Source organism: Pungitius pungitius, chromosome 17, assembly GCF_949316345.1.
Source record: "Pungitius pungitius chromosome 17, fPunPun2.1, whole genome shotgun sequence".
NCBI lineage: Eukaryota > Metazoa > Chordata > Actinopteri > Perciformes > Gasterosteidae > Pungitius > Pungitius pungitius.
In genome coordinates, this window is record NC_084916.1 from 15,518,547 (window position 1) to 15,534,694 (window position 16,148).

The 16,148-nt window shown below is 49.1% G+C and overlaps 1 protein-coding gene across 4 annotated transcripts in view; it reads left to right on the forward strand.

Annotated features, from left to right (window-relative positions):
* The window catches only part of trioa (trio Rho guanine nucleotide exchange factor a), a 53,032-nt gene that overhangs the window by 22,173 nt on the left and 14,711 nt on the right, over window positions 1–16,148 (forward strand). For all 4 annotated transcript variants that reach the window (XM_037474689.2, XM_037474686.2, XM_037474687.2 and 1 more), the window contains exons 5-25: window positions 1,382–1,574; window positions 3,848–3,952; window positions 4,138–4,334; window positions 4,566–4,800; window positions 5,575–5,697; window positions 6,124–6,315; window positions 7,705–7,836; window positions 8,631–8,861; window positions 9,587–9,709; window positions 9,975–10,166; window positions 10,641–10,810; window positions 12,725–12,899; window positions 13,054–13,249; window positions 13,964–14,130; window positions 14,255–14,374; window positions 14,498–14,689; window positions 14,789–14,938; window positions 15,031–15,145; window positions 15,436–15,551; window positions 15,654–15,776; window positions 15,881–16,075. In XM_037474689.2, coding sequence (XP_037330586.2) covers window positions 1,382–1,574; window positions 3,848–3,952; window positions 4,138–4,334; window positions 4,566–4,800; window positions 5,575–5,697; window positions 6,124–6,315; window positions 7,705–7,836; window positions 8,631–8,861; window positions 9,587–9,709; window positions 9,975–10,166; window positions 10,641–10,810; window positions 12,725–12,899; window positions 13,054–13,249; window positions 13,964–14,130; window positions 14,255–14,374; window positions 14,498–14,689; window positions 14,789–14,938; window positions 15,031–15,145; window positions 15,436–15,551; window positions 15,654–15,776; window positions 15,881–16,075 — 3,442 coding nt within the window. The remainder of the gene's footprint in view (window positions 1–1,381; window positions 1,575–3,847; window positions 3,953–4,137; window positions 4,335–4,565; window positions 4,801–5,574; window positions 5,698–6,123; window positions 6,316–7,704; window positions 7,837–8,630; window positions 8,862–9,586; window positions 9,710–9,974; window positions 10,167–10,640; window positions 10,811–12,724; window positions 12,900–13,053; window positions 13,250–13,963; window positions 14,131–14,254; window positions 14,375–14,497; window positions 14,690–14,788; window positions 14,939–15,030; window positions 15,146–15,435; window positions 15,552–15,653; window positions 15,777–15,880; window positions 16,076–16,148) is intronic.

Genomic DNA, 16,148 nt, shown 5'->3' on the forward strand with positions numbered 1-16,148 from the left:
TCTGCTTGCTTCCGCTCGCTGCCAATAAAAATTCGTCCTCGAGACCCCGGAGAGACGCTGAGAGGGGGGAAAGCCCGGGCTGAGACGTGGGCGGATAACTGCAAACGAGTGATGGAGAGGCAGAGCGATCGCCAGAGAGAGAGAGCGAGCGAGAGAGAGAGAGAGAGAGAGAGAGCTAGAGGGGGGGATTAAAATGGAACGACAGTCGGAGAGCGCATGTGTGAGGAGGTGTGTGTGTGTGTGTGTGAAAGCAAAACAAAGTGTCGCAGTAGCCGAGGCGCAGCAGCAGCAGCAGCAGCAGCAGCAGCCGTAGTCACCGTGGACAGGTAGCTGCTCTCCTCGCAGGTACAGCAGCTCTCTGTTTACTCCTCGTCCTCTTTCATCTCCCGCCTCCCTCCTTCCGTCTCCATCCGTCCGTCCACTCGGATCTCCGTTCACCAGCTGTTGTTCCCTGCGTGCTTCAGACTGCAGCTGAATTTACTGTAAATGATGCGTTTTATTTTCTTATTCTTTATGTCCTTTTGGCCTTTGCCAAACCGTCATCACGTCATGTTGTGCATATTTTTGTGAGCTTTTTGCGTTGCTTCTGTTTTTTTTCGGCGACCAAAGGTGTTCTATTTTGGGAAAGGCAACATCTGCACACTAGCTGTCTGCTGACGGGCTGTTACAGCAGCAAAGGGAGAGGTTTTGGCAGTGTGAAAATTATAGGAACCAAGGAAGGGACGTTTGGTTTGGTCTGAATGCACAAAAATGACCAAAAGGATTAAGACGCGGTCCAGGTTTGCGCAACAAAGTAGCCATAGTAACGGGATGCAAATCGCAGAAAAGCCACAAAAATAGCAAAAGTCATTTTTTGTAAGATTTGCATTGGGTTCCAGGTGTATGGATGCCGTGTGTGTGTGTGTGTGTATGTGCGTGTGTGTTATGTGGTATTAATGTCCACCAGAACCGAGCGCCCCAGGGAGACGAGGTTTCTGCTGCACAAATGTGCTGATTTGTGTTATTTTTTTGTATTTCTTCTGACTCATTTGTCGCAGGTTCTCTGTGTGGGTGTGTTGATGTGCGTGGGTGTGTGGGATGTGCGTTCGCTGCGTAGGCTTCTCGCAGTATAGAAAATGCGTCATCGCGCTGTTTTGTTTTTATTCTCATTTGTTTTTCTTTCTCTTTTTTTTCTCCCCTTTTTCAATCGTTTCTCTTTTCTCTCCATCCCTTTCTCCACCTTTCCCACGCCTGTCATCTGTCTCCTCTCTCCCCCCCCCTCTCTCTCTCTCTCTCTCTCTCTCTCCCCCCCACTGGATTACACTCCCTCCAATCTCGCATTGCCCCTCCCTCCCTCTCCTCTCCTCTGTTTAATTCCTCCCACTCCGTCCGCCCCTCGCAGCGAGGAGGTGTGTAAACATGGCTTCACAGTCATCGTTGATATGCGCGGCTCCAAGTGGGACAGCATCAAGCCTCTGCTGAAGATCCTGCAGGAGTCGTTTCCGTCCTGCATCCACGTCGCCCTCATCATCAAACCGGACAACTTCTGGCAGAAGCAGAGGACCAACTTCGGCAGCTCCAAGTTTGAGTTTGAGGTACGATGGGAGAAAAAAAAAGGCCCGAATTCTTTACATACGTCATCTGCTCCCTGGCAAATCACTTTGTTTTCTGCCTTCATGTGCGGCTGCATAATGGTTCTTTTACTGTTCAATAGATAACCATCGGAACAACAATATAAATTTCCATGTGTTTTGTTGACACTTGTCATGTGACCATATGGATGTAAACTTGCACATCTATGTCATGGCTGGGCAATATATCAATATTATGAGAATGGATATCAAGTTTGATTTCGGATATCGGATGATTATGTTTAAATGTCTGGTTCTAATGAGCGCTAATGCTCAACATGTGATTACGATCCGGCTATCAAGATATTTGATCAGATTGTGATATTTTATTTGGAAAGTTTTAAGCAGTAGAGAATAAAGTGCTGCAGTTATGATATCCAGTCAACGCGCTCTCTCGCAACTCATGGCTACGATACTTTTATTATGTAATTATCTGGTGCTCCGGTGAGGATAGAATTGGCGCTAGCACATTTTAGCGTGCTGGAATGACTTTTGGAAGCCTCCAGATAGCGTGAAATCAAGTGCTACAAATCTATATTGGCCAATGCAAAGCAGAAAAATCCTCCGTTAATTGGCTGTCAGCTGAGTTGTCATAACAACCGCTGTAGCCAGCTGAGCGGCTCATTGTCAGCACAATCCATTATGTTCCTCTCCCCTGTGCTTTGGATGCGCTCATCACCAGCGAGCCGTCTACTCGAGAAGGAATTTCATCGCATCCGACCCCAAAACGGCTCCCAGCAGCAGAACACGAGTGGCTGTGATGCTGTGAACACATTTTGTTCCACAGCCTTTTCAAGGGTATCTTCACAAGAACAGGCTTATTTTTATGCCCTGACCTTTTCATAGCGCATGCTTTCCTCGCAAACACCGGTGCAGCCCTGGAACCTCGACGCTCTGCTTAAAAAACGCACTCTTGACGAGGACCAGATTGAGTTGAGCGAGATATATAGTGTAGGCAAGCAGTGGCGTTTTGATATGCGCTCGGCGTGTCTCTGACACGCCGCCTTCAGCCCCTCGCCATCATCGGCTGAGTGGAAGCACTTGGGTGGAAATAGCTCTTGATTTTTCAACATGCCGATACGCACGCACATGCACGCGGATGACACCGGATTGATTGTGCGAGAGGAATGATGGCCGAAGGGCAGGTTAGTTATCCACAGGCTGCCACACAGGCATTGATTGGACTCCCTGCGTTTCAAAACCAAACCACAATTTGTTTTTGACCATTTGTGTTTTTTTTTAATTTTTTAACCAAGTCTCACGCCGGACGGTTTCTAGGGGTTTCAGTTACAAAGAACCGCTCCAGCGGCTGTAGTAAGTGCGTGCGTGCCGACGGTCTCTCCCGGCTCGGCAGAAAGGACGCGTCTCTCCGTCTGTCCTCGCTTCCCCTTCGCTGTCGTCGAGTTGAGGCGGCAAAATGAAGGACGAGCCCGAAGCCGAGCTCCATTTTGATTGTTGATGAACTCCCCCCCCCCCCCCCCCCCCCCCCCCCCCCTCCCCCACCCCCGGGGGGGGCCTGTGGGAGAAAAAGGGTGCACCCGGCGGCCCTGACCCGGTTCTCCCGCTCCCCATTCAGCAGAGTACGAATCAATTAACTTCAACAACAATGACGGAACGTAACCGTTTCAGGATACACCACCCCCCCCCCCACCACCACCACCACCACCTTGTTAAGAGCCGCTGTGCTTATCCACCCAAGGACGGCAGTGTGTCTCTGCATTGTTCGGCTCACACAAAGCTATCGCGCTCCATCCATCCATCTCTGGCCATGTGTGTGGGGGCGTAGTGCGGAGGTGGCTGAGCAGAAACACAGAGTCACGGAAACCAAGCGGGAGGACGTTTCCTTTACCGTATCTCTGAAACTGATACTGTAATATGCATTTGAGACTTTTAATTTCATCCCAGTGTAAGACGAAGGGACAGAAATAGAGCGGCGCGGTGTTTAGAGCGTCGCACTGAGTTGAGAAGAAAGAAAGAGACAACGTGTCTCTAGTGTGTGAAAGGGATTTTTGTTCTGTGATCGACTGCTGAGGCATCGCGAAGCAGCGGTGTGTCAAACATCACAACGAAGAGGATACAATAAATAATTGATTTATTTTTTAAAAATCTGTCACATGGCTCCCTCTGGAAATCCCATCCCTGCAGCTCTACTGGCACCAACAAATAGTGTGTGGTTCAATTTACCAAAATGATTTAAAATAAAAAAAACCTGCATTTGCTCCACCGTTGTTCTCTAGACCACCATGGTGTCACTAGAGGGCCTGACGAAGGTCGTCGACCCCTCCCAGCTAACGGCGGACTTCGACGGCAGCCTGGACTACAACCACGAGGAGTGGATCGAGGTGAGGCCCAACGCACCCCGCCCGGCTGATCCAAAAAAATCAATCTCAAAATCCCTGAAACCCCCACAACGGCTTTTAAATCCAGCAGTAAATCCACTAGTGTTTACCCACAAGGTATCTTTTTTGATAAACTAACTTTCCCCCACTCGGGCCGCGGGTCTTCTGCTTGTTTTTATTCCATCAAGGTGCGTGTGGCGTTCGAGGAGTTCTCCGGTCACGCCACCCAGATGCTGTCTCGACTGGAGGAGATGCAAGAAACCGTGTCTCGCAAAGACTTCCCCCAAGACCTGGAAGGAGCCAGGCGGATGATCGAAGAACACGCCGCACTGAAGAAGAAAGTCATAAAGGCCCCGATAGAGGAGCTGGACACTGAGGGACAGAGGTCAGCACACACACTCAAGTTGTGATTTATGTACAGACAGCAGCGCAATAAAAGCAGGAAAGCATGGCGGACACTTCCTGTTGTGCTCTTATCTCAGTATAACATCAGAATTGTTTAGTCTTTTAGTTTGAACGTACCATAATCCAGTTCCACCGAAATGCGAAGCTTTGTTGTCAACAATTAAAGCCGATCACAAGCGCGAGAGCTGACCGGCATTGACTCCGCCTCCAGGTTGCTCCAGAGGATCCAGAGCAGCGAGTCGTTCTCTAACCGCAACGGCGGCGGCGGTGGGGGCGGCGGCGGCGGGGGCGGCAACGCCGACACGCAGGGCCTGGTGCCACGGATCAGCCAGCTGCTGGACAAACTGCACTCCACCCGGCAGCACCTCCACCAGGCCTGGCACGTCCGCAAGCTCCAGCTGGACCAGTGCTTCCAGCTGCGCCTGTTCGAACAGGACGCAGAGAAGGTCAATATCAAATATCAATTGATTAATTACACCCGCGCAGGGGCATCGATTTATTCTGTGTGCGATGACCTGGTGAATCCATGTTTTTAATGCTTAAACTTGACCTCACAAATACATTTAAAAAACACGGCAGTAAAAAAAACAGGGTTTTGGCATCAACCACTTCTCAGAGAGCGGTAGACCGAGGAGGCTTCATGCAGGTACAAAGACACCTGCTCTGGCGGCCACCCAGACGGCTCAGGTGACGAGAGCTGCGGCACGAAGTAGAAAGAGACAGGAGGAGAAAGCCCCGAGAGCCACGTTTTGAGTGAGAAGAATAAGATAGCAGGTTGCAGCAACAGAGAGAGCTACAGTCTTGGATTCGCTGCAGTCGTAGGAGCTTGTTGCTAGGACACCGTAGGCCACAAGTTTGTTCTCTAGGAGAGCCTGAGAGGATACTGTTAATAGAGGCAGTCCATTTCCCTGCATTCTGGCCTGGAAAGACGACGGCTACCTGCACACTGCAGCAAACCACAAACACACACTCGGGTCTGCCCACACGGCCAAGTGCCAGCGTTTTGTTGTTTTCACCTGCTTTTGATCTGCAAAAGTTCATTTTGAACCTCTGTGTGTGTGTGTGTGTGTGTGTGTGTGTGTGTGTGTGTGTGTGTGTGTGTGTGTGTGTGTGTGTGTGTGTGTGTGTGTGTGTGTGTGTGTGTGTGTGTGTGTGTGTGTGTGTGTGTGTGTGTGTGTTTTCATTTTTTTTGTTCTTTTTTGTCATTCCCTGTGCTGCAGATGTTTGACTGGATCATGCACAACAAGGGTTTGTTCCTGGCAGGCTACACAGAGATCGGCAACAACCACCCGCACGCCGTGGAGCTGCAGACGCAGCACAACCACTTTGCCATGAACTGCATGGTAAGACGCAAACACGCAGACATGCTCATTCGCTGCAGGGCGTACTTGGACTATCAATTCCACGCCCCACCACAATCGTATATTTATTGAGCTCCGTGTTTGACTGGAGCAGCTAGTGCTTGCGTGCTCTTCTGCGTGTCAGCGGCAGCACCAGCAGGTATTAAGTAATCCTATTCTGTATCCACGGTCGGCCTTACGTAACCGTTATGAAACAAGTGAGCGGAGGAATCAATCTAGCCCGCTACATTTGCTGTCCGTGTACGGCGACGCGTCCATCTCGCCTCTCCTCCTTTAGCCGCAGAGCTCGTTGGGCTCGTCTCCTCCCGTCAGGTGCTCACCTCACCCACGGCCTTCTGCTAAACCGTCTCCCTTCCTCTCTCTCTCTCTCTCTCTCTCTCTCTCCCTCCCTCTCTGGGCTGTGTGCAGAACGTGTACGTGAACATCAACCGCATCATGTCCGTGGGTAACCGGCTGCTGGAGTCGGGACACTACGCCTCGCAGCAGATCAAGCAGATCTCAGGCCAGCTGGAGCAAGAGTGGAAGGCCTTCGCCGCCGCGCTGGACGAGCGCAGCACGCTGTTGGAGATGTCGGCCAGCTTCCACCAGAAATGTGACCAGGCAAGTTGCATATGAACAGAAGTTGGTTTTAGTTAGTGATTCGTCTGGTGAATATTTAGTCTACAAAATGGCCCGGACCCCCAAGGTGATATTTTTGCTTGTTTGGTGCAAATAACCTTTTTCCAAACTCAAATATATTCAGTCACCCAGCCTCATTTTACTTAAATTACAATCAAAATGGTTACTGGTTTCTTCTTTTTTTGGTGGGGGGGGGGGGATACTTTGGTTGATTGCTTTTGCCTTAAATAGATGTTCAATCTCCACTGCCTTAAAGTTTGCACAAATTAATCAAGCACTTGATCAGCCGTTATCAGCACGTCTTCACCGCATTAGTTAATCACATGTTGTTTGTTTTAAAAAAAACTGTATTAACTGCAGGAAGTAGCCGTGAGAGAATAGTGCAAATCTAAGATAAGTGGCTGTAGCTTCGTATTTACTATTACAGCAGTATTAATATTTGCCCTTAAGAACCCAGATAAACATAATTCCCAGAATGCTTGAACTATTCCATTAAGTCGGACACAGTGGGAACTGAATTAATTAAATCTCACATTAAAGTTCCTTTGGAACCAGGCGAGGTGCTGACCTCCAGGGTCTTAACGGATGCCCATTGACACCTGTGCAAACACCTTCTGGGGGGTAAAATTCTCATTGGGCCTCATTAAATCTATAAGGCCAAACATCTGCATCTCATTAACATATATTTACATACACAAATGCAGAGTGTAAGTAAGGCTTTTTGTTTTCGGCTCTTATTTCTGTCTGCGCTCATTAGTCGAGCAACTGTGGAATGATTCATTGGCTGAAAAAAGAACACGAGAAAAATCCCAACTGGGGAACACGGGTGGTACGACTTTTCCGACCTGGAACATCGGGCGTCATCAGACCAGCCTTTGAATGCTGGTGAGCTGAAATAGAAACCGCTTCTTTTTCCTTTCTTTTTTTTTTTTTTTTTCCAGAGGTTTCACCCCAACCTTTATCCTCCACACGTAGCGAGAGGCACACTTTGTGTCTTTGTTCTACTTATGTACCCTCTTCTAATTACCCTGGGAGAAACATTTTAAAGGGAATAATTGCATCCCTTCCATGTGTGATATTTCTTTGAGGCCCGGCCTTGTTGATTGTTTTGTTTTGCTTACCTCCCTCTGGCGACTACTGAAACCTCTACAATCAGCACTATTCATAATTTTTCTGACTGAGATCATACGTGCGAAAGACATTTCTGGAACCTGAAGCTTTGTAATATCATCAAGGACACACGGATGCAAACACCTCAACCGCCTCCCGCCACGTCTCATGTAAAACGCTCGACCTAAGTGTGTGTGTGTGTGTGTGTGTGTGTGTGTGTGTGTGTGTGTGTGTGTGTGTGTGTGTTTCCTCCCCCCGCAGTACATGGGTAACGTGGACACATGGTGCAAGGCGTGCGGCGAGGTTGATCTGCCCTCCGAGCTGCAAGACCTCGAAGACGCCATCCACCACCACCAAGGCCTGTACGAACACATCACTGCTGCCTACTCTGAGGTAACAGCACCCCCCCGAAAACTAGCAGCTGGCAGGACTCCACGTGTTGGTTCCCTTTTAGTGAACAAGAGTCCCGAGGAGATGCATTGTGTTATTAGGACATAATTGGCAATTCAATGGAGGGTGAAACCAAAAGTCTACACAGTACTGCACTGTGCTTCAAATTGAATTTAGAAAAAATTACTTTGATACTATTTATTTTTGCGAACAACTTTTCAAAGTTCACGTTAATATATTTACTTTTCTTTTAACACAATATATGTACATAACATATAGGCATGCAGCTAATATAGATACAATAATAAACATGTATGTTATTATAAATTGACAGGTATGCACAAGCAGATACACGTGTTCACCTGCACATACATACAAAAGACTTAAATGTGAACACACATGCACCCACACACACCTACACACACTAATTAATGCCAACAGTAGGACGTTTTATAACTGTATTCAACCCCCTCATTAGCCTCCCTGGTGAGTGATCACACTGACACTATTAAAGGAATTGAAACTCTACAGTTTTTCTCGCTAATTTTGCTTTTGTGGCTCTTTCATTTATCACTTCCTTATCTGAGTTTGTAACTTCAAAGAAGTGAGCTCTGCACAACTGCTGGCTGTTGATGTTTAGATTATTTTTCTTTTTCTTGGTCAGGTCACATAAAAATATTTTTTAGGCTTTGGTCCTTCTAGAGTTCTATCTTTTATGCTGGTCTTGTTGTGAATAGAAGTTTAAAAAACAACGTATTTTTCTCATTTTTTTTTCTTTCTTTCTAACTCCTCATCAGGTGAGCCAAGATGGCAAGGCCCTGTTGGACAAGCTGCAGCGACCTTTGACCCCGGGGAGTGCCGACTCACTGACGGCATCAGCAAACTACTCCAAGGCTGTGCACCACGTCCTGGACATCATCCACGAGGTGCTGCATCACCAGAGACAGCTGGAAAACATCTGGCAACACCGCAAAGTGCGTCTGCACCAACGTCTGCAGCTCTGTGTCTTTCAACAGGACGTCCAACAGGTAAAACATTCAAACTGAATGCACGTTTTTGGTTTTTCAAGCATGCGCACCAATGTCCAAACGTTATAATTCCAGGAGCAAACGTAATGGCCAGTTTTTTTCAGTAAAACATTGTGAGGGTTAGACAGTAATTGGAAAATAGCTGGGTAGCCTTCTGGTTAAAAGGGTTTTACTCTTAATAGAGGGTTGGATCCCAGCAGCAGCCATGTTTCCTATCATAATGTCCTTGAAAAAGTTGCTGGAACGTTGTATCTTCCCTCATCATGCGGTTCAGTGGAAAGAAAAAATAAATAAATGCCTGAAATGTGTTTGCTGCAGAATAAAGGCTTGAAAAGGAGCATAGTGAGCCTGGCACTATCAAATAGTCCAATATGATTATACATATGCATTCTGCCCAAAAATAAATAAAAATTACGGACATTCCTGACTGTGTTGACATGGCAACTGCTGCCATGGCAACTGAATTGGGTCATATGTCCATGCAAATGCTGTGTTCATCTTTTAACCCTTTGAAGGACAGAGTGCGGGGAGGGGAGTGTGAAAGAGAGATGCTCAGAGCCTCGCAGAGCACCGATCTTAATTCTGTCTTTTGCTCCTCCCTCACGCACCCTTTGGATCATGCTCCACACCGGCGCCTTATGTACCGCCTTAGGGCGCCCCCTCCTGGTCGCCTGTTTCCCAAGTGGCTGTGTGTTGCTTTACGGTCGCGTGGTCTCTCTGCACAGGTGCTGGACTGGATAGAAAACCACGGCGAAGCCTTCCTCAGCAAACACACAGGCGTGGGGAAGTCCCTCCACCGAGCCCGAGCTCTGCAGAAACGTCACGAAGACTTTGAGGAAGTGGCACAGGTAGCCCCCCCCCCTCCCTCCGCCCACCACGTTTTTTTACTTCACCTTCACCCCGACTCTGTCTCCATTTCCTCTCACTAGTTCTATCTCTGCGTATCTCTGCTATCACACCGGCCATCAGGGGGCAGGTCTCCTCCGTATCCTGTTCTTTAAACTTCTCTCAGCCGCAGCTCTTCCTCTCTCTGCTCGTGTTCGAACATACGCTTTTTCTAGCATTGCATCTTTGTCTTCGGTTTAATCCATCTCTCTCCTTCTCGCGGTGTAGAATACGTACACCAATGCAGACAAGCTGCTGGAGGCGGCCGAGCAGCTGGCCCAGACGGGAGAGTGCGACCCGGAGGAGATCTACCAGGCCGCCCACCAGCTCGAGGACAGGATCCAAGACTTTGTTCGCCGCGTGGAGCAGCGCAAAGTCCTGCTGGACATGTCTGTCGCCTTCCACACGCACGTCAAAGAGGTAGGCAGGGAGGGGATTACGTAACGCTGAAGTGGATGGTGGGCTGTGTGTGTTTGTGTGGATGAGAGCTTTTTGCAGGGCTCTTTGAGCAAGAGGGAAGTAATTATCAGATCAAATGGAATATGCGTGTGATGTTTTGCTTCATGAGCGGTTAGTCACACAGAGGTGGACATTCCGCTGTCCTCCTCTCGTGAACGAGGATAGTTGGGGGTTGGAAATGGCAGTTAGCTGAAGGGGGAATATCGGGGGGGAGGCGTGAGGATCAGAATGGACCGAGCTGTCATCAAACAGCTTTTGTCATTGCAAAAAGCCACAACACACGTGTTCTGTGAGTGTGTGTGTGTGTGTGTGTGTGAGCTTCAGTGCGAGTACGTCAAACAACGCGTGTCCTCCGAAGTGTCAGAACTCTGCTGTGCCGTAAAAGCAGTACGCCTCACCCACCACCCCCTCCCCCCCCTGCATGTTCTCCTGCAGCTGTGGACGTGGCTGGAGGAGCTCCAGAAGGAGCTGCTGGACGACGTCTACGCCGAGTCGGTGGAGGCCGTCCAGGATCTGATCAAACGCTTCGGGCAGCAGCAGCAGACCACGCTGCAGGTCACCGTCAACGTCATCAAGGAGGGGGAGGATCTCATCCAGCAGCTCAGGTAGGGATGAACCAGTGCTGTGATGGTCTATGTGGCGAATGGACGTTGTTGTATTGAAGATGTCACTCGAGATGTGATTCAGTGCGACACACCGTCCGCTTGTTTTAAAACTCTCCTTCTGACAATGATACCTGCAAATATGCACAAAATAGAATCAGCTAAATCAAGCAAATAGAGAGTAAAATCAGCCCAATGTATTCCTCAAACCACTCGTATATTATGAGAGAACCAAGTACCAACATAACAGTGCACATGACACTGTATGCCCACATATGATGCAGGAACCCATCTGGTCCACACTGCAGGCAACACAATCAATTCTTCATCACGGCACTGCTATTTGCAAGGGATCAGATCACCAAACCACCTGCAGGGGTTGCTATGGTAACGGCGTAGGGGCCATCACGTAGCTACGATCGTGACGCAGCTTTCCAACGAGGAAACGGTCGCCCTCGAGAAAAGAAACTGCTGTCACTTCGAGGTCTCCCGTTGCAGCAGACGAACTCGGGCACGGAGGAGGCTGAACGTTTCGGGGGAGCGGCATCGAGCCAAAGGGCCAGCGGAAAGTTTATTTCGGCGTCCTTCCACGTCCGTCTCCTCTGTCGTCCTAGATAGATCTCTGCTAGTAGCAAATTCTGACCCCCAGTCGCCCTCACAGTTCAAATCCGCCTTGAGCAGCAAGAGAGGCTGGATTCAGCCACATCTGTAGACCTCTGGATACAATCTGGATTAAACCCCCCTCCCCCTCCCAAAAAAACTGATTTGGACTGGCAGTCAACTAGATCGACGAAAGAAATGTGAAAATAAACGATCAACTTACATAACTGTCCTCACTTTGTTCAGTGGAGCTTTGAAGCTTATTTTAGACACTTGGAATTGAAATGTGTGTGAAGTGAATATGAAAATGAAATGCAAAATATAGTCAGTGTCATTTCTAAAAAGACGGCAAGAAGATGCATAAACCCCCCCCCCCTAAAAAAGCTGAGACAATTGTAAGAGATGTTCAAGAGGGGGAGGCAGTTGACCCTCCTTCTCCTTCTCCTTCCCTCTTCTTCCTCCCTCTTCATCCTACCCCCCTCCCCTTCCCAAGCTCCCTGTTGAATTGGCTCCACAGGGAATTCTTACATAATTTGTTTTTTCTGTGCGTCTTAATTGTGTGACCGTCTCCCTGGGAGGAAAGTGTGTGTGTGTGTGTGTGTGTGTGTGTGTGTGTGTGTGTGTGTGTGTGTGTGTGTGTGTGTGTGTGTGTGTGTGTGTGTGTGTGTGTGTGTGTGTGTGTGTGTGTGTGTGTGTGTGTGTGTGTGTGACACACGTTCATGGACATGCACGTGAGTCTTCCACGCTGAATGATCAACCTGCAGCCAATCAGAATCTGTCTGACCGCCGCTGTCTTCTGCTGACTCATGTGTTGCCTCTCGTTAACTGACCGGCGTGTTCATGCATCATCACTCGCACACACACATCTGTGGGACCGTTGATTCAGTGTCTGTATGACCGGCGATGTCGTGTTATCAGACACCCACGAGACATGACTGACGTTACGCAGGTTCTCTTTTAGTATGAAGTAATTCTGGCAAAAGAAAATATTGGATAGAAGTTATTTTCATTATTAATTAATTGATAATGTACTTTACTTTTTTATGCATTTTGTCAAACTGAACTGTGTTTGATATAAAAAAAATAAAAAGGACAACAACGAATTAGAAGTCACTTCACAAAATTCACTTTTGAAATGAGTTCCCACAATTAAAAAAAAAAAAGCTTTTCACTTTCTTTGCCATGTTCCAGCTGACTAAAGCGGAACTGAAGCTCTGCAGCAGCTTGGCGTCGGCCCAACTGTGCCTTTTATTTATTTTTTTATTTTTTATTTTACAGCGCTGCCTCTCATTGCTGGATTGCTTGTGTCTCTTCCAGGGATTCGGCCATTTCAAGCAACAAAGCGCCTCACAACAGCTCCATCAACCACATTGAGAGCGTCCTGCAGCAGCTAGACGAGGCCCAGGGCCAGATGGAGGAGCTCTTCCAGGAGAGGAAGATCAAACTGGATCTTTTTCTGCAGCTACGCATCTTCGAGAGGGACGCCATCGACGTGAGTCTGATCGGGAGGGGGGGTGGTGTTTGGCTATTTGTAGAGAATCAGTCCGTGTTTGAGCAAAGCAAAGACATCTTTTAAGAACGGCGTCAAATCCAATGCCACAATAGGTCTTTGTGCATTGTAAAAACACTGGCGGTGTTTTCCTCAGATCATCACCGACCTGGAGTCGTGGAATGAAGAACTGACGGGTCAGATGACCGAATTTGACACGGAGGACCTGACGCTGGCCGAGCAAAGGCTGCAGCACCACGCCGACAAGGCCCTGACCATGAACAACCTCACCTTCGATGTCATCCACCAGGGCCAGGAGCTGCTGCAGTACGTCAACGAAGTCCAGGCCTCGGGTGAGAACACCGCCCTGACGCATCTCTGAAGGCATTATAGTCTGTTTAGTAATATTAGCTATCTCCTTTCTGCTTCTTATTTCCTTTTTATGTTGCATTATGTTTGAATACTGTTCCTTCGGTGCAGTTTAAAATGAGGTGCATTCTCTTAGAATTCATTGAAACCTCTTTAAAAGTCTTCTCAAATTCAGAAAACACTCTGCTTCATCCGAATCTGTCCCACTGTTGGAAGCTGTTAAATCTCAAGTGCTGTAAAGGAGAAGTGAAGAGATGTTTGACTGTCGCCCAGTTGCCACATCAGTCATCATGCAGCGGGGGGGGGGGTTAAAGTAGGACAGAGAGCCTGTTCACTGTTGCTGCATCAGATTTCTGTGTTGGCTACATTAGTATAATATTGATACTGTGTAGGTGTCTCGGGTCAGATTCGGCCCGCGTTTGTGATGAGAGGCACCCACTCACAAACCATAATAACTCACCTGTGATCTCGCATGCTAATAGGTGCTCTCTGGAACAGCACACAGAACGGTTACATCACGTGTATTATTGAAACGCACTGATTATATGGTGCTTTACCAAGATGAATACAAATTAGAGTAATAATTAAGACTGCCAGGGATAAAGAAGTTCGAAGTTGATTAAATCGCAGGCAGAACTGCGGGGCGTTTGGGGCCCGTTGTGATGCATCCCAACTCCAAAGTGTGACTTGCCTTCCAGGCGTGGAGCTGCTGTGTGACCGGGACGTGGACATGGCTACGCGGGTTCAGGACCTGCTGGAGTTCCTCCACGAGAAGCAGCAAGAACTGGACTTGGCGGCCGAGCAGCACCGCAGGCACCTGGAACAGTGTGTCCAGCTGAGACACCTGCAGGCGGAGGTCAAGCAGGTAGCACCCGCGGGCTCGACTCTGCGACCAGGCACCCTCTGCAGGCCGCCACTCGGCAACTACAGCGTACCAGGATATCTCCAAGGCCTTTGATGGCAGCCTTCTTTCTGTTTTTTTTCTTCAGGTCCTGGGTTGGATTCGTAATGGCGAGTCGATGCTGAACGCCGGTTTAATAACAGCCAGCTCCCTACAGGAAGCCGAACAACTGCAGAGGGAGCACGAGCAGTTTCAACACGCCATCGAGGTGCGCCGCTGTTTGTTTGTTCACCCGCCCGTTATGTATTCAGGCCGCACTCTGAAGGCAGCTCTGACATGTTCTGAGGTCATTCTAACCCCCGTCCTTTCGTCGCCTCGTCCCTCTGTGCAGAAAACTCACCAGAGTGCCCTGCAGGTTCAGCAGAAAGCCGAGGCTCTGCTTCAGGCGAACCACTACGACATGGACCTGATCAGAGACTGTGCAGAGAGCGTGGCCTCCCACTGGCAGCAGCTCATGCTGAAAATGGAGGACCGGCTCAAGCTGGTCAACGCCTCTGTGGCCTTTTACAAGACCTCTGAACAGGTAGGAGACCCCATGCAGGGTCCAGCGTTCATGAGAACTACTCAAGCGAAAAAGAGACATCGATGTTTTCCCCTCGACTAAGTGGGCGTGTCTCCACAGGTCTGCAGTGTGTTGGAGAGCCTGGAGCAGGAATACAAGAGAGAGGAGGACTGGTGCGGAGGAGCCGACAAACTGGGCCCCAACTGCGAAACGGACCACGTCAGTCCCATGATCACCAAACACCTGGAGCAGAAGGAGGCCTTCCTCAAGGTTAACACGCCGCACAATCCAAGCAAACCCTGAACTCGCGATCAAGTTACTTCCCTGAGCTCAGCCCGTGTGTTTCGTGATTTCTCCGCCAGGCGTGCACTCTGGCAAGAAGAAACGCCGACGTCTTCCTCAAGTACATGCACAGGAACAGCGTCAACATGCCCGGGATGCTGAGCCACGTCAAAGCCCCAGAGCAGCAGGTCAAAAGTAAGGAAATGAATGCTTAGTGGGTAAACCGGGTCGCTTCGTCAACTCGCCACAGAACAATGAAACCAAAAGGAACACTTGTCTGTCAAATATTGGTAGAAATGTTGGTTTAAGTGTGTTCAGTAACGACAGATCCTTCAGCTCAAGCTAGAATATTCAACGGTAGAAAAGCTCCCAATTAAAATTGGGTTCCCGTTATGCTGCCAATACGCAGAAGTGACTTAATGTGAGGAGTTACATTCAGTCTGTTGTTGGATGTCTGAGTTATTTTCTTCTTCTGTTGTGTTTAGACATCCTGAATGAGCTGCTGCAGAGAGAGAATCGAGTCCTCCACTTCTGGACCTTGAGGAAACGACGGCTGGACCAGTGTCAGCAATACGTGGTGTTTGAACGCAGCGCCAAACAGGTCAATGAAGCTCACTATTACTGCAGTCCCACACACACACACACACACACACACCCACACCTGCTGTGACCTGACGCTTCCCCGCCTGCTGCGTGTTCTCAGGCTCTGGAGTGGATTCACGACACTGGGGAGTTCTACCTGTCCACACACACCTCCACCGGCTCGAGCATCCACCACACGCAGGAGCTGCTGAAGGAGCATGAGGACTTCCACATCACCGCCAAGGTTGGCCTCTCACACACACACACACACACACACACACACAGGCATGGGAGTGTGTGTACTAGTGTAAGCGTGCGCATAACTCCTCACCCCCCCTCTACTGCCAGCAAACCAAGGAGCGTGTGAAGCTGCTGATCCAGCTGGCCGACGGCTTCTGCGAGAAAGGCCACAGTCACGCCGGGGAGATCAAGAAATGGGTGACGGCGGTGGACAAGCGTTACCGAGACTTCTCGCTGCGCATGGACAAGTACCGCTGCAGCCTGGAGAAAGCCCTGGGCATCTCCTCGGACTCCAACAAGGCCGTGCGTGCTCGCCTGTTTTTGATGGCGGGATTTTTTTTACTCTCTTTCCATCCCTTAAAATGACCTTCTTTCT